General features: G+C 42.1%; 1 protein-coding gene across 6 annotated transcripts in view; it reads left to right on the top strand.

Moving 5' to 3' along the window:
• The first annotated feature begins 848 nt into the window (after positions 1–848).
• paxip1 (PAX interacting (with transcription-activation domain) protein 1) overlaps positions 849–23,823 on the top strand; it is a 29,868-nt gene continuing 6,893 nt past the window's right edge. For 2 of the 6 annotated variants that reach the window (XM_076078846.1, XM_076078838.1), the window contains exons 1-20: positions 849–1,042; positions 2,796–2,942; positions 3,251–3,294; positions 3,533–3,596; positions 4,011–4,121; positions 4,242–4,317; positions 5,337–5,867; positions 7,251–7,363; positions 9,252–10,113; positions 11,171–11,265; positions 11,486–11,581; positions 12,218–12,355; positions 14,877–14,998; positions 15,278–15,462; positions 15,774–15,817; positions 20,958–21,016; positions 21,130–21,232; positions 21,509–21,677; positions 21,808–21,908; positions 22,127–22,261. In XM_076078846.1, the coding sequence (XP_075934961.1) occupies positions 962–1,042; positions 2,796–2,942; positions 3,251–3,294; positions 3,533–3,596; positions 4,011–4,121; positions 4,242–4,317; positions 5,337–5,867; positions 7,251–7,363; positions 9,252–10,113; positions 11,171–11,265; positions 11,486–11,581; positions 12,218–12,355; positions 14,877–14,998; positions 15,278–15,462; positions 15,774–15,817; positions 20,958–21,016; positions 21,130–21,232; positions 21,509–21,677; positions 21,808–21,908; positions 22,127–22,261 (3,276 nt within the window). In that variant the 5' untranslated portion in view covers positions 849–961. Of the gene's footprint in view, positions 1,043–2,795; positions 2,943–3,250; positions 3,295–3,532; positions 3,597–4,010; positions 4,122–4,241; positions 4,318–5,336; positions 5,868–7,250; positions 7,364–9,251; positions 10,114–11,170; positions 11,266–11,485; positions 11,582–12,217; positions 12,356–14,876; positions 14,999–15,277; positions 15,463–15,773; positions 15,818–20,957; positions 21,017–21,129; positions 21,233–21,508; positions 21,678–21,753; positions 21,909–22,126; positions 22,262–23,823 lie in introns of those variants that run through there. The other 4 variants (XR_012947711.1, XM_076078856.1, XM_076078872.1 and 1 more) reach the window with 4 other exon arrangements.

Here is a 23,823-nt window from a genome sequence, read left to right as displayed (position 1 = left end):
CATAGTTAGTTTCCCATGAAAACCCCCATGCATAAATTCTTAGTGTCACCTAATAACAGTTGTTGTTGTTGTGTTGTGCTACTTGCAGCACGGTTGGTTGTGTTTTCTCTACTTGCAGCTTCTAATGCTACGCCCGTGTTGTCATATTAGTGATTATGTTTTCTTAAATTGCTTGTGTTTTGTCTATTTGCATAGGCCTACCTATTTTGTTATCTTGCAGTGTTGAGCTCCCAGGGACCCCATATTATTTTGACATTAGCTGATGCTTTCATAACAATGTACTATTTGCTTAACAGCAATTTATTTCTAACAATTCAAATTGTTCTTATTACCTCAGACTATTTATTATCACTTTACCATGTTTTACAGTACTATATGTTATGGGTCTATTTCGTTTTCTGCTAAATTATTAACGATGGGTAGATGAACACCGTCTACGACGACATGCTCCCAAACACTGACATACAACAACAGAGTTGATCTTGCCATGAATGTCGCCTTTTGGTTTTGTTTTTTACAAACGACGCGGAATAATGAAATGTCCTCCTCACCTCACTGTCTCATTGGCATGGTAATCTAGGTTACACGTTTGGATAAAACATCAACTCTCATATGACAGGGGGATTACATATCCATTAGAAAATATATGTATTCATTTCCGTTCCTGTAAGTCGGTGGTATTGTATTTCTGATAAAATCCACTTCATGCAGAGACACATAAGACAATAAAATGCATGGTAGGGTTATAAAAGACGAAATAAAGGAATATATGACTGATAACATAATACAGACCCCCCTCAGTATTCGGAATGTTGCAGTCCAAGGCGCGCTCAGCGATTTGGCGCTAGAGTGTCTCCGGTTTACTGTATGCTCTCTACCAGCTGCTCTGACATAGACTCTTTACTCTTTCAGGTTTTGCCTGAGTTTTCAATACGTAACCCTATGACGTTAATGGGCAATCATGTCTGAAGAGGGAAATAAGGTTTCCGACGAACTTTTCAAAGATGTCAAATTCTACGTCGTAGGGGACATTGACCAAAAGGTGAGGCTCTGGACGTTAGCTTCTTGTAGCTAAATTGGTAGCAGGCTAAGTTGCTAGCACCATTCAATCTAAATGAAGTGCTGCAGGAGAAGCTAACTACCTAGCTAACATGCTACATGGAAAACAGTGAGCTTGATCTTTGGCTAGCATTAAAGTATTGTGACGAACCCTACATAATGTCTTGCAAACATGTGAAGCTGTATCCATGATAGTCTACTTCACTGTGAGTAATATGTGCAGAAGCTAACTTACCTAGCACTAAGGTTACACTTTTCATGCAGTCCCTTAGCATTAGCTATGAGTTTTGTAGTTGCATAGATGGTAAACTGCTAGCTTATTGCTTGCGGTTTAACGTTTTATGGCACGGGGTTTGCTAAATTGGTAATAAAGATGGCGTGTGTTAGCTTGCTTTTTCCTAAATCATAACAGCTGAACAACCTCAGTACAGTAGTGCGCTGTTCTGGGGGAGTGAAATACCTATGTGCACAGGATTATGCACGGGGTTATTCTGCATCAACCTGTGACTATTAGCATCTTGCTCAATTGGGCGCCCCTTACTGCGCATGTGTCAATGCTGTTTCACTCGTTGGTGCTGGGGACCTGTGGCACGGAGCTGTACTTCCTGCCAAATAGTGAACCCCAGTCGCACCTCTTTCTCACCGTGTTTATATACAGCGAAAGTGATGTATGGGCTGATGTTAGTTAGATACACCACCCTGTGAGCTTATTGCTCAAGTGAAATAAAGACATGATATCATAACATTATAGTAGTTGTTCATAGAGACTTTTCACCTAAAACGTAAACTTATTGAACAGTCTGGCCAACATCTTATTTTGAATTCTTCGGGAACTATGGTTCAAATGTTGATAAATCATCTCATTTCCGGTTGTGTAATGTAAGCACAATTCTTTTTTTCTTCCTGTTTACATTTCGGTCCTAACACTGACTGTTTTAGATCGAAGATGGCACTGCATGTCTCTTCTTTCATTTCTTTTTGCTGAGGCCTCATGCATGGGTTTCGATGGATGCCTTGTTAAAATGAGACCCTTGCAAACAAATTCAGGGTTTGAGAAAGCTTTAATGAAAGAATGTCAAAATGTGTGAAACTTGCAGCAGTGGGTCTGTGACCAAGTAGCTGTTAGATGAGGGACAAAGTGCAGATGTATCTGATAGAAGTATCAGGGTTTGAACAGGATCTTTGATAAATGGTTTGTTGAAACGCTGCAGCCTTTGAAATCTATTAAAGTTTGATAGACACATAGTCATTACTAACTAAATTATTACAAAAGAGAGATGCTGTCGGGATTCTGTGACAGTGATTGATTTCTTTGCTTCATGGTTATCAGTCCCAGCAGCATGTCGTAATGCTGTGGAGATGAAGACCACACGGAGCCACAGCTCTGTCTTTGTGTATGAAGCAGCACTTGAAAACATCCTGAATTTCTAGCTGTAATCTCATTTTGAATATAATAAGTATCATGCTCCAAAACTTGTCTAATGACTTAATTTTCAAATATTCGTATGAACTGAACTGTGCACAGTCGCTTCATCTCAGACAGCTCCTATGTTAGTGGTGTTGCATTGCTATCAGAGTAACTCCCAGAAGTGATTCAAGTATTTTTGAGAACTTCCGTGCTTACTCTCTCTAAATTTTGAATGGTATGATCTTTGGCCAGAGTTGACACTGTGAAGAGTGTCTGCGTCATTGTCTCAGCTAGTCTGGACTGAAGTAGAATTTGACTGAACCTTCAGCTGATGTTCCAGGTTGTGCAGCTGCTGAAGGCAGGAAAAGGGAAGGAGGTGTCCTACAATGCTTTGGCCACTCACATCATCGCAGAGGACGGGGACAACCCCGAGGTGGGCGAGTCAAGAGAGGTTTTTGACCTGCCTGTTGTCAAGGTAAGGGTTGTACCATTTCTTCCTTTTTGTTTTGGGCTAAAAGTGGTTCTGCAGCCGGTCAGCTTATCCCAGCATAAAGACTGTAAACAGAGGGATGACGGATGAGCATATTTTCCAACATGTCAACGTATTCCTTTAATGCATAACGATAGAGCATGTGGGAGGCGATCACTTGGTTAGTTTCCTTATTGTTGGTGTTTAACCTCTCTCAAATAGTAGCAGTGAGTTAAAGCCACTTTGAACGAGTGTAACTAAGAGAAAGAAGTAGAAATCACACATTAACATGTTTTTCTCCTCATGTTTTCCAGCCGTCCTGGGTGATCCTCTCAGTCAGATGTGGAGACCTGTTACCGTATCCTTCCACCATCTAGTCCACAAACGCCTCAGCTGGGTGTCATTTAAAGACGTTTTGAGAAAACAATAACTGAATATGACAGCTGAATATTAATGTTTAGAATTCCATAAGTAAAACAAAACAAAAAAAATGTTCTTAGGGAATCATTGACAAAAAAAAGATTATAGAATTCGTGGAATTAATTAAAATGTCACAATAAGAGCGTGATGTTTTTCCATAACCATGTACTCCACAGAGTTACAGGATTCTCCCCAGAATCAGGACAGATATTCTTTGGTGTGACAGCTTGTCTTCCCAGGGTAAGTGTGTGTGTGTGTGTGTGTGTGTGTGTGTGTGTGTGTGTGTGTGTGTGTGTGTGTGTGTGATTTGTTCTCTCCATGAACTTATCATGGGATTTGAGAGATATGCAGATGGAGGGATTAGTTTAATTATTCTGCAATCAAGACGAGGCTTGTTTCTAAACAGAAGAAGAACACTCATGTTGCTTTACTCCTCTATTTAACTTTGGGAAGTATGTCCTTGGGCTGGTATTGTTTACTTGTGAAAGACAAAAACTAGTCCAGCATCTTCAGCTCATTATTGTGTGTGTGTGTGTGTGTGTGTGTGTGTGTGTGTGTGTGTGTGTGTGTGTGTGTGTGTGTGTGTGTGTGTGTGTGTGTGTGTGTGTGTGTGTGTGTGTGTGTGTGTGTGTGTGTGTGTGTGCGCGTACACAGCTTCCAGACGATCTCAACACTTTGTGGGCTTACATAACATTTTATGGAGGAGAATGTCAACTTAACCTCAACAAGAAGGTCACTCACTTAGTAGTGAAGGAACCAAAGGGGGTAAGTGCATGCTCCGTGTGTGATCTTTACCATTTAAGTTCAACTGCGCATGTTATTGCTCAGAATCTTTATCATTATGTGCACTTCTAATTCAACTTTTATTTATTTTTTTACCTCCAGGCCAAGTTTGAGTGTGCCCTGAAGCACCTGGGCATCAGGATTGTCACCCCGGACTGGATAACAGATTGTGTTAAAGGTAATGTTAGTGCTGCTTTAGCTGAAGAATTCATGCATTCATTTTACTTTTGGATTATTATCTGATGTGCTGACTGAGTTTTGAGGATGTGTTTCTATAGTTGGGCTAAAAGTAACGACCAATCTGCAGATTATTGTCTCCATTAATTGATGTATTGTGTGGTTATAAATCAGAGAATAGTGAAAAATGCCTGTTGTAATCTCCATGTGTTCAGATAACTTGTTTTATTGGACCAAAAGAGAAAAAAAGGAATCTTCTGAATCAGAAGAAGCTGCAACCAGAGAATATTTGGCACTTTTGCTTGAAAGATGTTGAAAAAGATTAATCAGTTATTGAAATTGTTGCATAAACATTTCTTGCGGATTTATTGGCTTATCATTATAGCTCTTAATCCACTAATAAATTCATAAATCATCAATATATATAATATATATTATGTTCTTTTAATAATCCGTAATCTGTTTTATTTTCTTCACGTTAAAATATCACAATTCCACAACGCGGCTGTAATTACTGACCAAATATATACTGATGAAATCAGATTTACCATCTCTTCTGAGTCCGTCCAAGCAGCTATTTGACAAAAACATAATTGACAAAAAAAAGCATGTTGAAGTATTATTTCACTGTTGTCTTCCAACAGTGAGAGTGACATTCTCTTAACAAACACCACTTCAGCACAACTCAGCTCTTTCTACAGTTACTGTGGTGTCTTCCTGATGTCAGCAGCTTTTCTCTCATCAACTTCTCATAGAACTGAATTTATTTTCATTTTGTGGGTTGTCGTTTTGAAAGACTCGTCATCGTCCTAGCTGCAGTACCACTCTCTGCCTGAACTGTTATTGGTGGTGGGGCGCTGTTTTTTCAAAAAAGCCTGATGAAACACTGTTTAATGTGATATGTGGTTAACTATCAAAGAAATCACATAAACCATAGAACCATGGTGGCCGACGCGAATGGCGCTCTCTATGATCAGATACAAACCACTGTGACTTATTCCCTCTTTCCACCTTTTACAGACAAAAGCAGGAAAGATGAAGTGCTCTATCACCCCAGACTCACGTATGTGGAGCCTGAAGAAGAGGAGGAGAGCGAAGCAGAGTCATATGACCAGCACTCTCATTCAGATGGAAGCTACAGCCCCCAGCGATCCCGGCTGTCCAGCGGCAGCTCGTCTGGTGAGGAGTCCAGCCCCCGCAGAAGGCCAGGACCCAAAAAACTGAACTCTGTCTCCCCTTCCTCTCCCCGCAAGCCTGAGCGCCGCAGCGAGCGCATGTTCGATGATTCAGACGACGACTCCTCCACAGAGAAGGAGGGCACCAACCTCAACTGGACGCCGGCTGAAGTCGTCACGCCGACACCCCCTATTCCGACCGGCACAGCCAAACGGCGAGGTGGGCCGCCCGGCAGCAAAGACCCGGTTTCATCTGCAGGCAGTGGGCTGATTAACCTGTGTGCCACTGTGCCTCCTGTTCCTGGCAGTGGAGGAGCCATGCCTGCAGAGGCTCGCTCTGCTGCTGCTGCTGCCATCAGTCACACAACACAGCAAGGTCAGTATGTCAGGAACGTTCAGACACGGGTCCTCCTAGATACACTTCTATACCACCATGAGGCCTACGGTAAAGTGTGGGAGCTACCACCTGACAGGTCCAAGTCTCGGTCTCAGTCTGAGTCCATACCTGCAAACCTGTCGCTTTTCGTTGAAATATTTTGAATCAAAATATATCATCCACGTTTCTTTTAGGGGGGGAGGGGGCAGGCAGGCAACTGGCCAGCCAGCGTTTCTCAGATTGGAGTGAGACGAGGAGAAAATGTGATGTTGTGATCTTCACAATAAATAATCTTTGATGTGACGTGTTGAGTCTTGGCCAATCAGCGTTAAGATGTGTACACCTAACAACTAACGTTAGTGGATTGTGTATTGGCGTTAAAGTTTAAGTTACGTCATGTTCCGTCACCGTTCAGACTTGCTGGGTTAAGTTAACGTCCACTGCATGCAAAACTTTGTCGACTGTTAACGTTTGTCATTATCGCGATTTAGGAGAAAAAAACGTAACGTGATGAAACATTCAACCCGAACAACGAACAAAGGTTATGTCCACTTACATTACGATGCGTTCAGGCTCTGTTCAGTGAAAATGACTATTGGACGAAGGTAAATGATACCGTTATCATGATGTGTTCGCATGTAATCTCGTTTTCAATAGCATTCATATTGGGAAATGAAAATCTATGACCTTATAACTTTCTACCAAAGCAGAGGTCTAATCAGTCAGAAGAACTGAAAACTCCAGTGTGGGTGTTCAGAGGCTTTAATGAATATCGACAACAAATAAATAAATGGAGCGCTTCTTAATCAGACCTGTGACTGCGAGACTGCGGTCAACTCAGCAGACACTTACACTTTAGTGCACCTATATGCTGACATTCATGGTAAACGCATTTAAACGGCACAGATCGGGAGCGAGCGAAGGACTTTGAAAGTTAGCGGAAAGATTAACTTGAGACAACATCCGGTTTCTTCAGACGAACATCCGGTTTTCAGAATAAGATGCCAACAAAGTATGAATTATATTCACATTAAGTATAAAACATGCTACCTGCATCTCGTGAGTTAAAGGGAAAATACATCTAAATTGTGCGTGAAGTGTCTTTATTCTTTGATTTGAGGGTTGCTAATGAATAATACCTGACAGTCAATTAAGATATTTTACTAAGTAAAAACTCTGAACTGAATTTGTACCTTCAAATGGCACATTTTTAAAATTTTTAAGGTGCTATAAAAATGTTGTACTTGTACTTGTCCACTTCCACCTCCTCACCCACCCAGAAAGTTAAGTGGATCAACAGCAGTCCTTGTTCTCCTGAACTTTGTTCCATTTTTCTAACACAGTATCCTGTTAATGAAGGTTTCACCTTTTTCTGATTTGTAGGTGCATCCGCTCCAGAGGGCATCCCTGGGTGGAGCCCGGCTGCTAGAACCCTCCGCAACATCACCAACAACTCTGACATGCCGCCAACCAATCGACCTGCCAATGTAGCACATGTAAGAAACCCAATGCTTCTCCCCACACGTTTAGAACAGCAGTGCTCTGTAGGGATTACAGTACTAGTGCTCTTATCTTATCCATACTCTTATCGGTTCCTTTGGATTATTTTGTGAGGACAAAAAAGAATCAACATTGCTTTATTATTCATATGTAAACAAATTGTTTTTCTTCAACGGCAACTGCAGAAATCTTTAAATAACTCACTATTGTTATTGTCATAAACTATTATTCAAAATAATTTATATGTTATTTTGAAGCTGCTATTCTGTATTGTAATAAGTTAGTGTTATAAGTTATAACTAGTGCTGGGCAACGATTACAATGTTTAATCCCGATTAATCGCATTGTAATGCGCAAAGTTCAATAATGAATTCAAAAGTAGTGTATTAATTGCGCACTTATATTTTAAAAGTACTGCTATATGAACAACAGGGCAATAACATTTGGTGTAAACACTTTAAACACATCAGGTTGTTGTTAGCAGCAGTGTTCTCTTTACACAGCAGCAGTTCTATCTCTTCACTATCTGTGCTCAGTGTGTGACTGTATGTGAAACGTTCCACTGCTTTGCAACATGAACACAATGTGTGTCTTGTGTCTTCATGACAGTCAGAGCATGTGAATGCAGCTCTACTGTTCATCACTATAATGCTGTAACTCCGAGGTGATGATGGTGACCCAGCGATGTCCAGTAGTCTCCAGTGAGAGCAGCAGCTGCTGCACGTTGTAACGCCGTCGCTTTAGTCGTCCTCTCCTTTCATACAACTCGTGTATTCTTCTGGTGACGGTGCGTCTTGAGGCTCATACGTGACGTCATTCATTGCGATCCTAAAGGTGCGTTCACACCAAACGCGACGTGAACACATCTTGAGAACGTTCCTCAGACCGACTTCTTCCACAACACTAACCTGCAGTTTGTCTCCACTTCTCTGTAGCATCTGTTAGCTTGTGTTGCTTTAGTTTATCTCTACTTCTCCCACACACTGCATCAACGTAGTCTGGAGACTTCCTCCACTGTTTGTTTGGGTGATTTGCTGCATCAACGGTGTGTATTGCATTTTTTTTAAAAACTGCGTTAATGCGCGATAAAATAATTGTCGCCGTTAATTAATTAATGCGTTAACGCGACAATAGCGTGTTAATTTGCCCAGCACTCGTTATAACACTAACTTATTACAACACAGCTGCTCCACTTAATAATAACTATGTATGTATGTATGTATTTATGTATTAAACAACTCCATATACACTGACTTATTAGTTGTTACCTAAATCCCTTTGACTCCACTGTTGAGAAGGGGTGCAGGCCTTTAACAATAAACTGGGTAACAGTCCTATGACACTCATTCACCCTCTAATGTGTCATCTTCCCTGGAGCTGCTAGCGTGAAGGGACTTGGGCTGGGACCGGCGGCGGTGGTGGTGGGGTGGCTGGGTAATGGCTGCCGCCTCAGCCCGACTATCTACAAGAAGTTCCCAAATCCTTAAAATCAAAGCTGTATTTAGCCGGAGTCAGTGTGTGTGTGTCAGAGTAAAGCACAAAGAGACAGCGAGAGGAGGTTTGCAATGCTGCTTTTTTCCGCTTAGCTCTCACTTCGTAACTTACAAAGTACCTATAGCAGAAGCATTAACTTTGGACCTTATCAATACTCTAGGTATTTACCACTGTCTTATCGGTTCCCGTTTAGAACCGGGTATCGGGGGGCATCCCTGGTGCTCTGACTGAGTTCTCCCTACCTGCTGTCACTGAGGATACGACCTGAGGAAGAGCAGGGCCACATTTCATGTTAACATTATTCAAGTATTACTGAATATGGACACTGATATCATGTACATCAGTGCCTGCTCTACGTGTTCACTTCTTTATCTTTGTCCTCTGTTGCAGATCATCCAGAATCTGTCAGCAAATCAGACAAAGCCACTGGAGCAGCAGACCAATCAGAGCCATGCTCCGACCCCGAACAGTACCAACCCTCTTCTGTTCAATCAGTCCAAACTGGCTGTTCAGCCCCTCACAACAGAGCAGCAGCAACAGTTATTGCAACAGCAACAGTCACACCAGGCTGCCCAGCAACAACATCAACAGTTACCACAGCAACCGCAGCATCCCATGATGCACCTCCAGCAGCAGCAGCAGCAGCATCAGATGATGCAGCTACATCACCAACAACAACAACAACAACAACAACAGTCGCAGGTCGCACAACAACAAGGGTTTGCACAGTTGCCCCAACAGCAACAACAGTTTCTGCAGCAACAGCAGCAAATGCACCAACAGCAGATGTTTTCGCAGCAGCAGCAACAGCAGCAACAACAACAGCAGCAACAACATGCCTTCCCCCAGCAGCAGCAGCAGCAGCAGCAGCAGCAGCAGCTACGGCCCCAGCAGCTTTTGCGACCTGGTTTACAGCAGCTGCAGCAGCAACAGGCACTACAACAACAGCTCCAGCAGTTCCAACAGCAGCAACGCATGCAGATGTTACAGCAACAGCAGCAACAGCAGAATCAACAGCAGTTGCATCAACAGCATCTACAACAGCAGCAGCAGCATTTCCTACAGCAGCAGCAACACATGCAGCAGATGCAGCAGCAGCAGCACCTGCAGAATCAGCAGCAGCAGGTTTTGCAGCATCAGAACCAGCAGGCCCTGCAGCAGCAGCATCATCAGCAGCAGACAACACTGCAGCCTCAGCTCCAGCAGCCTCCTCACGTCTCACAGCTTTTTGGACACGAGCCAGGACAAGAAAGTGAGTACGCCCACAGTTCGAGTGGAGGGTGATTATGGTCTAGACCGTTCTGTTATATATACTGTATACAGCAGTGGCGGGCCGTGCATGTTATAGCTGGGCCTGCACTCGTATAAATGAAGCCCACCACCTACAAATACACTATGAGTGCAGATACATGAATACCCGCATGACGGGATGGGGCGGCATTAACGAACAATGCATAAAGTCAAAATCAATTCAGCTAAAGCACGCATTCCGCCACACACTCAAGAGCATATTATTCATATCAGAGGGAACAATATTACCCATATCATGAAGACGACACCATAGACAAATGAACTGAGTAGTAACTCTCCTATCACTCCCTCCAGGAAACACACGACTCCGTAGTTCTTGTTACTGACGGATTTATTCGTCTGTCAACACCGAGAGGGAAAATGAGTCCACTTGAAAACACATGAACCTTCAAAGTAGATCACTTAAACACTTAAACTTTAACACTTTGTGTGGAGTATATAGACCGCTGCTGCTTCGTGCATCTTCTTGTTGCTGTGCACCGGCTAAATGTGTCCCCAGTGCAACATAGGACGTAACAATAGTTCCTATCACATATAAAACCAAATGAAAATCCATATTCATAAAACAAGTTGTACAAATAATAATATAGAATATAAACAAGCATATTAAATAATGAGATAAATAATATTTATGGCAGTTAAAGCTACTGCAGTTCACTTACCAGAGCTGCTGTTCACTATTTAAAGACAAAGTCCTCCTTTCTTTGTTAACATATATATATATCTCGGCCAGGTAGGTTATGTTTTGAGATTTATCCATCATGGAGAAATCTTTGGAAAGATTTGGTTTGAAGAGAAGAATGAGAAGAATGTGGAGTCTCTCCATAGACCCCCATTTGATAATAAGAACATGAGAAGATTGAGTTGTGTTACAATTGTCTCTACGTTGGGTAGTAAAACTGGTTCAAAATTCAGCTCCAAGTGCAAGTCCATAAAAAAGGTGGTATGAGGGTTTTAATTGAACCTGCAGATTCACTTCTGTCTCTTCTAATTCTCAGTTCCACAGGACGGCTTCCTGCTCGGCTGTGTGTTTGCTATTGCTGACTACCCAGAGCAGATGGCTGACAAACAACTCCTGGCCACATGGAAGAGGGTGAGACAATCACTCAGTCACACAAAGAAGTCATCTCCATGTAGAACTGTTTGGGAGAAGCGACCAGTAGCTTATGTTATGAGTGGTTCTATTAATGATGAAACACATGTCAGCCATTGGAACATAGATAAACACGTGTATAATGCAGCGCAGCAAAGATGGAGAAGAATCGGTAGAAGATGTTGTGAATCAGGTTATGTTTCCTAAACCCCTCCCTCAGGTCATCCAGGCGTGTGGAGGTGCTGTTGACCCCACCCTGACCAGCCGCTGCACACACCTGCTGTGTGAGAGTCAAGTCAGCAACATGTATGTACAGGTAAGGATGTGTGCTATCAGAACATACACAGCTCTCCAAGTAGTCACCACTACAAGACATTTGAACACTGCAAACTCGCAGAAATCAGAATTAGAAACGAGGTTAACACCAAGTTTAAAAAAGAAAAACACTTCTGCAAAAAGTGAAGAATCATAAATATAAAAAAGAAATCTACAATTAAAATTGTATAAAATATAGTATCATCCACAACCATCTCCACTGTCTTTAGAGCGTTGAGATGTAAGTCGGCTGCAGGTCACCAGATGGTTAATCTCCCATCTGTAGACGGACTCACCCCCTCCAGAGATGAGTCCAGTGAGGGTGGTGCTAGAAGCTTGACAGACTGATGACTGGAGGTGCAGCTGTTTATGTACAGAGACGAGAGTAAAAGGGAAAGGGTGCAGCTTCACATGGAACCAGTGTGTCGGGCATCATAAGAGAAGGAGACAATATAGAAGATAAAGAGGTGACAAACTAAACATGCTGACAGGAGAAGGGACTGAGTATCTGACAGTTGAATTTATATCTGAAGGGAATGGATGATTCTCTACTCGCAGCTGGAACGTTTGAATCATTTTGCCAAAAACATCCCATCTTTGTCATTGTTGTTGGTGTTTGTGGTGTTTTCTCTGCCAGGCACTCAGAGAGGGGAAGCGCTGTGTAACAGCCCACTGGCTCAACACTATACTGAAGAGGAGGAGGATGGTTCCTCCTCATCGGACATTACATCTACCTTTCGCCTTCCCCCCTGGAGCCAAACCCTGCTCTCAACACGTAAGTCCAACTCCCACAAAGATCTACTTAGGTTCACTCAGTCATCTTTGTTACCAGCCTGAACTCTGTTGGTGAACTCGATAAAGGCACTGACTGTGAAAATCGACTTTTCTTTCGATACAAAGGAGATCTCCCACTTCCCATCTTATTTAACCTGGTAAAAGAATGAATGAGAATGAGATTTCAAGACGTCTCATTCGTCTTTGAATTTCCAGGAATGCCTTCACAGGGAGGTAACTAACCAGAAACCTGAACCACTTCAATTTTACTGTGATATCTGAGAGGAATATAATCCTTAATAAGATGTTCTCCTGAGAAAGAATCCAGGATACTTAAACTCCATGTTCTTAGCCAGTGATGGGGCCCTACCTCAGTGTAGGCTGGATGTCCCAGGCTGATAGAGCCAGCAAAACTACATCACTAGCAAAGAGCAGACGTCTCCAAACTGGACACGCTCCAGTCTCACACTTTGAGATTCTGTCCAATAGGGGCGGAGGAGGAAGAAATTGATTCTTAGATGCATTACGATTCTCTCTTGAACAATTATGACTGGATGCAGAAAACTCAATAATCAGAAATTGAAAATGATCGCCTGTAACAATTCTGTGACAGCGGGGTTCCTGTTTGTAACCCTGTTTTGGTGAGGGTGGCTGAGCTTGAGCAGCCTAATGTGGATACCATCTGATCGGCACCCCCTGGCTTAAAAGCTAACGTATGGAAGCATTTTGCTTCTTCTTCTTCCGCCAAACTCGGAGAGGGCGAAGTGAATCACAAAGTAGATTTGCGTCCCTACTCGGTCATTGAGAAGCAGAGCTTTCGTGCTATGTTGCACACGTTGGAACCGAGATACAACATTCATCTCGACATTTTTGCGGACATGGAGAGACTCTACAACTGAACCGAAGCTAAAGTCATGGAGTCACCGAGGAACTCTGGTTTGATGGCAGTAACGCGCTACAGAATCTTGTGTGATTGTAACTGCGCACTTTATCACCGTATATATAGTTTCACCACATGTTTCAGAAAGTGTTATTTTTGTACAAGAGCTGAATGCTCATTGCCTTTAACAGGGGATTTGTTTGAAGATAATTCTATATTATTGTTAGTGAATAGGAGCAGCTTGTTATGTCACATGTCTCAGAACATGCTGAATTCTGTTTTTACTACGAGGATGCTGCTACAGGCCCCATTTTATTTATTTTCTTGTTGGTTCTCTTTGCAGTGCGTGGAAATGTAACCTTCCTATTTGTTGCTAATATTAAATTAATACAAGATAATTGAAGTAAATTATGAAAAAATAGCAGATAGTCGCAGTGGGAAAAAATAAATTATGTGCAGAAACATTTTAATTAGTGCTGGGCAACGATTCAAATTCTTAATCGCATTGTTATGCGCAAAATTCAATAATGAATTCGAAAGTAGTGTATTGTGCACTTTTATTTTAAAGTGCTGCTATATGAACAACAGGTCAATAACATTTGGTTTAAACACTTTAAACACATCAGGTTCTTGTTAACAGCAGTATTCTCTTTACACAGTAGCAGTTATAACACAGTTATAATGATTCTGATAATAGATATTCAGCCGGTGTTCACAACTTTATGTGTGTAATAGATGATATTTAAATATACACCTTGAAAACTGCAAACATATCTACGTCATGTTTTTATGTTTGTTAAATTGTCAGTGGTGATAACTAAATGATGCTTATTATACATATTACAAACAAAACACTTTAAAACTCTAAAAAAATCATTTAAATGAATCATTTATTTTTTGCTTTTTTTGGTATTTTGGTCAGACATATGCATTACATTACATTACATTACAGTCATTTAGCAGACGCTTTTATCCAAAGCGACTTACAATTCAGAGTCTATCACACTTTAGGCACAGCTACGGGAGCAATTTTGGGATTAAGTGTCTTGCTCAAGGACACATCGACATGCGACTAGCAGAGCGGGAGCCGGGGATTGAACCGCCGACCCTCTGATTGAAAGACGGCCCTGCTATCCACTTAGCCACAGTCGCCCACAACGCTGCTTACCGTAATATGTGTGGTATTTGTTATGTACTTTGGTACATAGAGGGTGATAAGAAGCTGTACATGGAGGGACTTAGGACCTAGGGGAATGTAGGTGAAGGAAACAGGAAGAGACGCCACACAAACAGCTGTTCACCGCTCGCTGCCGGCCGGTTCTTGTGTTAAGAATGTCCGCTTAATAATAAAAAACAACTGCGTTAATGCGCGATAAAATAATTGTCGGCGTTAATTAATTAATGCGTTAACGCGATAATAACGCACTAATTTTAATGCTTTAAGATGAATCGATAATGGTTTTATAATGGCATCGTAGCCCTCTGAATCAGAATGGAATGGTGAGGTCTCTAGAGATTCCCCCCCTACTGTCCAACAGCCTCAGAGAAGCCCAGCACTCGCTCCCGATGTTCGGTGTCTTAATCTTGTTTCTGACGTGTGCTTGTCATCTCTGAACTGGAACCCTTTCTCTGTCGCTCATAGATCATATCGGTGACAGGCTTTGTGGATGCTGACAGGGACGACCTGAAGTTGATGGCCTACCTGGCTGGTGCCAGATACACCGGATATCTGTGTCGCAGCAACACTGTCCTCATCTGTAAAGAGTAAGATTTGGGGGGATGGATGATCATGTTTGTAGCTCTTGTAGCAGAAGATCGACACCTGGGTGTCATCAAATTCAGTTCTCTGGGATACTCCATGCAATGTGATGTACTGACTAACAGGAGTGCTGGAGAACAGGAAGTCTTATTCAGCGAGGCGTCACATTGATAAGTGATAAATATTAGTATTTACACCATGAGGGTTTTCTGCCACCCAGCCATGTTGGCCTGTGAAGGACCAGCTGCAGTGCTGATATGGTCCTCTTGCTGATCTCTCTTCAGACCCAGTGGGCTTAAATATGAGAAGGCCAAGGAGTGGAAGATCCCATGTGTGAATGCCCAGTGGCTGTGTGATATACTGCTGGGGAACTTCGAAGCACTGCGACAGATTCAGCACAGCAGATACTCTATCTACACACATCCTGAACCTCTGGTCCCTAACCCACAGCTGGTCCAGAACCTGCTGGGTATGTACACTTTCATCTGCCTTAATCAAAACAGTTATTTTATGTTGAATGTTGAGCAATGAAAAGGCCTCAAGCTTGATATTGTATCAGAAGAATATTTGAATATTAGTCTTTGTAATTGCCAAATGTTTTGTGTGTGTGTGTGTGTGTGTGTGTGTGTGTGTGTGTGTGTGTGTGTGTGTGTGTGTGTGTGTGTGTGTGTGTGTGTGTGTGTGTGTGTGTGTGTGTGTGTGTGTGTGTGTGTGTGTGTGTGTGTGTGTGTGTGTTTGTGTTTGAAACTGTCCTGCATTGACTTCAATTTTTTTCTGTAGCTGCTTGGAGAACGCCAATCAAAGTATCTTCTGAAGCTTTGGCGGTGAGTTTGTTAGCTCACTGTTTCATGAGATGATGCCAGTCAGCTCATTCTGTTTAAGTTGTTAAAGTAGTTTCTGTACCAACGTAAAGACAGTGTTTCCCGTACTGTTGCAAACGGCCCTCCTGGCCCCCTGATAGATGATTACCATTTTATTTACCTCATTTCTGCCGCTTGTTCTAAGAGTTTCTGCTGCGTTCTCCTCTTCTCTGTGTTTCACTGAGGACGGTCGAGCACCCCATTCCAGACAGCATCTGTATATAAAAATGATCCAGATTTCATGGAATGCTTTTTAGGGTTTCACATGTAGCTTCTACTTGAGTTCTGTCTCGTGGTGCAACGGATCCTAAAACTCACTGTTCGGGTCGGATCACGGATCGGATCAGCACTAAATAAAAAGGGAGCAAATAGAGCGTTTAGAGATCCCTAAACACGCTTTTCTTTGCTGCAGATACTAATTGCTGATCATTGATGATCAATATCAGCAGATACAGATCTCTTTGTTGTTTGAATATAGCAGCTGGTCCACCCTCCAAAAATCATTTCAACCACCTTGAAGTCTGTAAACCATCAACAGCTCTAAATGTTATCCTTTTACTTATTTATAGTCATTTATAGGGTTTTATACCCCTCATAAAAACACACAATTCAAATGATAAGGAAATAAAATATTGTATATTTATGGATTTAAACAAATCTTGTCATTAGTTGTTTTAATCATTTTTTATAATGTGCTTAGAGCTGGTGTTAGGAAGTTACAGCTCATAATTCATCTCTAATCTTTATATTGCTGTGAAAACATCTCCTTCAAACAACAATGTTTGAAGGAGATGTTTCTTCAAACATTTTACTAGATTACATGTGAATGTGTCGTGATAACATTATAATTTACCTTCACCTAAAGCTCGTTTTTACTGAGCAGAGCCTGAATGCATCATGATGTAAGCGAATGGAACCTTTGTTCTCCTCCTGTCAATTTAAACAAGGATTGGTTGTTTTCAATGTAACATAATCAGAGATCAGCGACTAGAAAAGCATAAATGATGTCCTGATCTCACATTTTACTGAATATTAGTGGATAACGATCGTCAGTAAACGTTATTTCAGACTGATGGTTAACGTTAAACTGTGTAATTAATCTGCGGTTCACATGCGTGCCCAACCATGAAGGGGGATTGGTATGAATCAAGGATCGACAGTGGTCCGTTACACCAGTGTTTTTATACCTTTTCTGAGCCACGACACATTTTTTACATTAAAAAGATCCCGCGGCAAAAAAGTTATACAATAAACAAATTGCAAAATAAAATAAACAATTGGGACTACGTTGAGGGCCAAATAGGGTCAACATTTAATAAACAGGATATTTGAGAAAGTGCAAAAAGAAATAGGCTACATTATTTTATGCATATGTACCAGAGCCAGATGTTTGGCATCTTTTGGCTGCCAGTTCATGAATGTTTGGGGTTCAGTTCTGTGCTGTGGAAACCCTCACGATGGAGTGAAGGTGAGCATCAGTGAGACGACTCCTGTGTGGGTTTTTGTTCATCTTCATCACAGAGAAAAGCTGCTCACACAGGTACATGTATGTGCTTCCTACCATGCAGAGCATTTGAGCAGCATGTAGGCGGAGTTAAGGCATCATTTCGGGGATGACGCTTTGAAACTGTGCAGCGTCCTCAGAGTCATACTTTGTCTTCAGTGTGTCATCACACTGGAGGTCTATCAGCTCCACAGGTGCTCTTTCCACGTCAACTGCAAACGGATTGCTGAGCAGTTCAAATTTAAATTTCTGAGGCAAATCACCGAGTGAACTCTGTACCAAGTGCGCCCAGTTTATCAGCAAAATGCGCAGTCAGGAACACAGCGGTGGAGATACGGTTTGGCAACACGGAAAGTGACCCAAGTTTCCTGTCTGCATCTGAGTGTCCCACAGGCACAGCTTGGCTTGGAAAGCTCTCAATGCATCACACATGTCTGTGATCACACGTCCCTGAAGCTTAGTTTAGCGCAGTGAGATGCTTCGTTATGTCGCACAAAAAGGCCAGCTCACATCGCCACCTTTCGTCCCAGAGCTCTGTATATTTATAGAGCTCTGTATATTTATATATATATAATATATATATTATATATATAATATATATATATATATATATACAGTTGTGTGAAAAAGTGTTTGTCCCCTTCCTGATTTCTTATTTTTTTTGCATGTTTGTCACACTTAAATGTTTCAGATCATCAAACAAATTTAAATATTAGACAAAGATAACACAAGTAAACACAAAATGCAGTTTTCAAATGAAGGTTTTTATTATTAAGGGGGAAAAAAAATCCAAACCTACATGGCCCTGTGTGAAAAAGTGATTGCCCCCTAAACCTAATAACTGGTTGGGCCACCCTTAGCAGCAACAACTGCAATCAAGCGTTTGCGATAACTGGCAATGAGTCTTTTACAGCGCTGTAGAGGAATTTTGGCCCACTCATCTTTGCAGAATTGTTGTAATTCAGCCACATTGGAGGGTTTTCGAGCATGAACCGCCTTTTTAAGGTCATGCCACAGCATCTCAATCGGATTCAGGTCGGGACTTTGACTAGGCCACTCCAAAGTCTTCATTTTGTTTTTCTTAAGCCATTCAGAGGTGGACTTGCTGGTGTGTTTTGGATCATTGTCCTGCTGCAGAACCCAAGTGCGCTTCAGCTTGAGGTCACGAACAGATGGCCGGACATTCTCCATCAGGATTTTTTGGTAGACAGCAGAATTCATGGTTCCATTTACCACAGCAAGTCTTCCAGGTCCTGAAGCAGCAAAACAGCCCCAGACCATCACACTACCACCACCATATTTTACTGTTGGTATGTTCCTTTTCTGAAATGCCGTGTTACTTTTACGCCAGATGTAATGGGACATACACCTTCCAAAAAGTTCAACTTTTGTCTCGTCAGTCCACAGAGTATTTTCCCAAAAGTCTTGGGGATCATCAAGATGTTTTCTGGCAAAACTGAGACGAGCCTTTATGTTCTTTTTGCTCAGCAGTGGTTTTCGTCTTGGAACTCTGCCATGCAGGCCATTTTTGCCCAGTCTCTTTCTTATGGTGGAGTCATGAACACTGACCTTAATTGAGGCAAGTGAGGCCTGCAGTTCTTTGGATGTTGTTCTGGGGTCTTTTGTGACCTCTTGGATGAGTCGTCGCTGCGCTCTTGGGATAATTTTGGTCGGCCGGCCACTCCTGGGAAGGTTCACCACTGTTCCATGTTTTCGCCATTTGTGGATAATGGCTCTCACTGTGGTTCGCTGGAGTCCCAAAGCTTTAGAAATGGCTTTGTAACCTTTTCCAGACTGATAGATCTCAATTACTTTGTTTCTCATTTGTTCCTGAATTTCTTTGGATCGCAGCATGATGTCTAACTTTTGAGGATCTTTTGGTCTACCTCACTTTGTCAGGCAGGTCCTATTTAAGTGATTTCTTGATTGAGAACAGGTGTGGCAGTAATCAGGCCTGGGTGTGGCTAGAGAAATTGAACTCAGCTTTCCAAAGATGTGATAAACCACAGTTAATTTATGTTTTAACAGGGGGGGGGGGGGGCAAATCACTTTTTCAGACAGGGCCATGTAGGTTTGGATTTTTTTTTTTTTTTCTTAATAATAAAAACCTTCATTTAAAAACTGCATTTTGTGTTTACTTGTGTTATCTTTGTCTAATATTTAAATTTGTTTGATGATCTGAAACATTTAAGTGTGACAAACATGCAAAAAAATAAGAAATCAGGAAGGGGGCAAACACTTTTTCACACAACTGTATGTATGTATATATATATATTATTTTATTTTATTATTTTATTATCAGAACAGTGAAGAAAACGTTACCCTGAAAATGCACACTCCGGTACAGTAGGTGGCGGTATGCACTATGCAAGTTGGTTGCCATCCGCCAATGTAATTTAAAGAAGAAGAAGAAGCCGCTACATGTAGCCTACAGCTTCTTATCACCGTCTACACCGTGTACATTTATAACAAATACCACACATATTATGGTAATCAGCGTTGCATATGTGTCTGACCTAAATACCTTTTATTGTTCAGTCTTTGTTCATCCTGCATCGCTCTTTTCTGTTCTTTAATGTAACGTTACTGCCGCGACAGAGCCTCTCACAGCTGTTAGCGAGCTTTACCCAGCATGCAGTTCGGCGGAGAAATTGTATAAATGTACAATTATTAGTGCTACAAATTGTTTATCTGTCACAAACTGTTGAGTCGTGGTCTTTTGCCCTGTTAAAGAGCATTAGTTGTGGGTTGTTAATTGCTGTTATAATAATTGTTGTTATAAAGTTATAAAGTAAACCATGACTAGGGCTCCCACTCAATACAGGTAAGACGACTAGCTCCGTCCGTAGCACTGGTAGGGGCGAACAATATATTTTGCTGCTTGTTGAAGAGCAACAGAAGTTGTTTTGGCTGTGCACCGTTATGACAGAATATGAAAAATTCATATCATACGTGAAATTGATGCCGGTTGAACCGGTATACCGCCCAGCCCTATGATAGACACATGATATTTTCTAGCTGTCCGGATATAATTGTACCGAGGGCCGGTCTTGGTCTGCGGGCCTTAAGTTTGACTTGTCTGATATATGCTGACAATTTAATGACAAGTCTCTCAATGTGTTGATCCTTATAGGCTTTTCATCTGGGTTATTTTGTCCAGGGCCCAGTTCAGAGTCTGTATTTTACCTTTTAAATATTTCTCCATCGCTGTTCGTCTTGTCACCACAACCTCTCCCATCATTTACTTCTACTGTCTAAATGAACACGGTCATTACTGCGCTACCTACTGCCACCCACTGGCATGGAAGAGTATTTATTACTTAGCCAGACACTATATTGCAGCTCAGACGCTCAACAATGGCAAAGTATTTGCAACAACTAAATAATATTTTATTGGACTCATTAAGTGAAATTGGACATTTTCCCACAGCACACCTGACGATCTCTCACGGTACACTGGTGTGCCGCAGCACAGCGGTTGAAAATCACTGCGTTACACCACTAGTTCTGTCAGTACAGAACCAAACAGTGAATGATAGTTGCTGCACTGCTTGCGTTTGTGCTGTGTTGGCTCACCTGTTATGATTGTGTGGTGTTTAGAGTCTCCAGCTGTTCCAGAAGCAGAAGATAACTGATCAGCCTGCAAACAAGAAGGCCAGGTCAGTACAGCAGATCTGGGCACAGGCCATGTGTCACTATGAAACAACACGTTAGATCCACATTGCCGTCTTATGATGATTTTGAGGCTAAAAGTACAATTGTGTGTGTGCAGACTGGAGGAGATCCAGTCGCCCAATAAGAAGCTTCCTCCAGAGTCTACTCCCCGAGTCATGTTTACAGGCTTTGAGCCCACACAAGTGCAGCAGTACACAAAGGTAAAGTCAGCTCATCACTCACTTAAACACTACATGTTTCATGTCTTTTTGTCACTTTTATCCGGATCAGCATCAGACTTCTCAAAGCAATGTTAACAGGACAGTCACCAACCATCAGACAGGATTCTATTGTTACACTCACTTTGTCACCATCAAGTACTTTAATGAGGTCACTAGCTTCCTGTTTCTAAACATGAGTAAACATAATCTGTTTCTTCTCAACATAAGCTTCTCCGTGTTTGATGGTGTCTGTCCTCATCTCCTCCTCCCCTGCAGAGGTTACACGCTTTAGGTGGAGAAGTAGCAGACAACAGTCAGAAAGTCACTCACCTGGTGGCTAGTAAGGTGACTCGCACCATCAAGTTCCTCACTGCCATGTCTGTGGTCAAACACATCGTCAGCCCAGAGTGGCTGGAGGAGAGCTGGAGGAGCCAGAAGTTTGTGGGTATGTGTTGGTTTGTGTGTGTGTGTGTGTGTCTCCCTTTTTCCTAATAAAAAGAATAAAAATGTGTCCCACACAGCAGTGAGCTAGCTTAGTGTGTGTGTGTGTGTGTGTGTGTGTGTGTGTGTTGCAGATGAGCAGAGCTACACTCTGAGGGATGCAGAGGCAGAGGTGTTGTTTGGCTTCAGTTTGGAGGAGTCACTAAAGAGAGCACACAGCGCACCGCTCTTCAAGGTTAGACGACAAGCTTCACACCCACACAAGTTCCCTCTGAAACCAGCTGGACTGGAGCTTTTACCTGATGGACAGAATGATTCGGGCAAAATGTGTTTTTCATTGAGATTGTTCTCGCTGGTTGAAGCACTGGAAAGACCTAACAGTGGTGAAAATGTATGGACTTGGATTGGTTCTGATGAATGTATTTTGTCTGTTTCATGTGATGGTTGATGTAGGGGAAGTACTTCTATCTGACCCCGGGGATCTGCCCCAGCCTCAGCACCATGAAGCCCATCCTGGAGAGTGCTGGAGGGAAACTGCTGGCCAAACAACCCTCCTACAGAAAGATCATGGAGCATAAACAGAACAAGGTCCTTCAAAATACCTGCAATACTTTAAAATGCACCCATCCACAGTCTGTCCTTTTATGTCCTGAAAAACACTGATTCTTCTTTAAAATGCTTTTAATATGCAGCACAATTAGGTTGGTAAAATGACAGTGAAAAGGTTTTAATGGTACCTAACATACCAAATTGATCAAAAGTCCTTACAGCCAATGAATGGAAGGTGGTGTTATTTAAGGGGCAATGTGTAATTCAGCATTTTACCTCTAGAGGTGTCAATACAATCTAAATTTACAGTCATCAGTTATAAAATAAAAAGCCAACTACTAACTAACAGCAGCGCAAGAATACGTGAAATCAGCCAAACTGCTAAAACTCTGAGAAACAAACAACATTGCTGTCTTCTAATCTTCTCGCGTGCCGTCGGCCTGTAGTTTACATTAGCTATCTATGTGTTTGTGCCACCAACCGGGTCCGTCTGCGCTTTGATAGTTATTTATTGGATTAAAACCAAAGTGGCAGAAACGAGAAAACGACTCGTATTTTCGTTTTTTCCTCCCCGACACCGGGAGACTACTTTGCAGTGAGAACAACTGGTTGTTCAGGGAGACAGACCTTCAGTTAGCAGCTGTAACAACAGAAATTTAGCCAGAGCAAACGCCAGCACCGGGACTTTCAGACTTTCTGTTGCTTCCGTTACACAGGTTAGACCCAGCGCTCCAGCAGCCTGCTGTGACTCCCAACACTGGGATTTGTGCTGACTGAATGCTAATTGTTACAGCTAACCGCTAACTGAAAGTCTGTCTCTTGGAGCCGCCGCCCGCCCTCCTCCCTGTGAAGTACGTTAGTCTCCTGGCAGCGGGAGACTTACGTTTGGATTTAATCAAATAAACAAACCCTTCAATGTGTTTGACAAGCTCTCTGGACAGCTCTGCTTCTTCGTCCTCTCATGTTGGACTGAGGGCACACTGTGCATTACAGTGACTCACTATCGCCTGTCGTGGAACAAGTGGTATTACAAGACAGGATGGGCCAGGGCTAACTGGTTAGCATGCTCAATTCAGTAGATATCTCTGCAACACAAAACATAGCAGGGCGCTGGCCCGGGGCAAGTAAACTCTTGAAAAATTTGGAAAAACATGCGTTGGGAGATCGCCTTTAATGCTTTCAGTCTCCGATCACGATAATGCTACATTGTGAACATTAAGTCTGTTGAAATCAGCAAAAGGAGAGCTAGTTAACGTTAACAGTCCTGCTTGGCTAAATAGCTCACAGCATAGCAACATTTGGAACAACTAACTTATTCAGACAGGTAAACCTATTATATTGTGATTCATGGTCATGAATGCTGCTCAGATTAATCACAGTGACGTGCTCTTCTGCCGACATCACGGAGTCTCTCCCTAGAACAGTCCTGCTTATAAAGCAGCTAACAGTGAATGTATGGAGGTTCCACTCAGTTACAATATGTTGCCTTCAAGCTGCAAAAAACAATAGAAAATGAGTATTGGGCAAAAGTAAATGACAACATTATCATGATGTGTTCAAATGTAATCTTCTAAAATAGAGTTTTGGTGAGAAACTTCAAT

The sequence above is a fragment of the Anarhichas minor genome, unplaced genomic scaffold (genome assembly GCF_050575085.1).
Source record: "Anarhichas minor isolate MPS153535 unplaced genomic scaffold, ASM5057508v1 ptg000006l, whole genome shotgun sequence".
NCBI lineage: Eukaryota > Metazoa > Chordata > Actinopteri > Perciformes > Anarhichadidae > Anarhichas > Anarhichas minor.
This window is presented reverse-complemented; position numbering and strand designations above follow the sequence as displayed.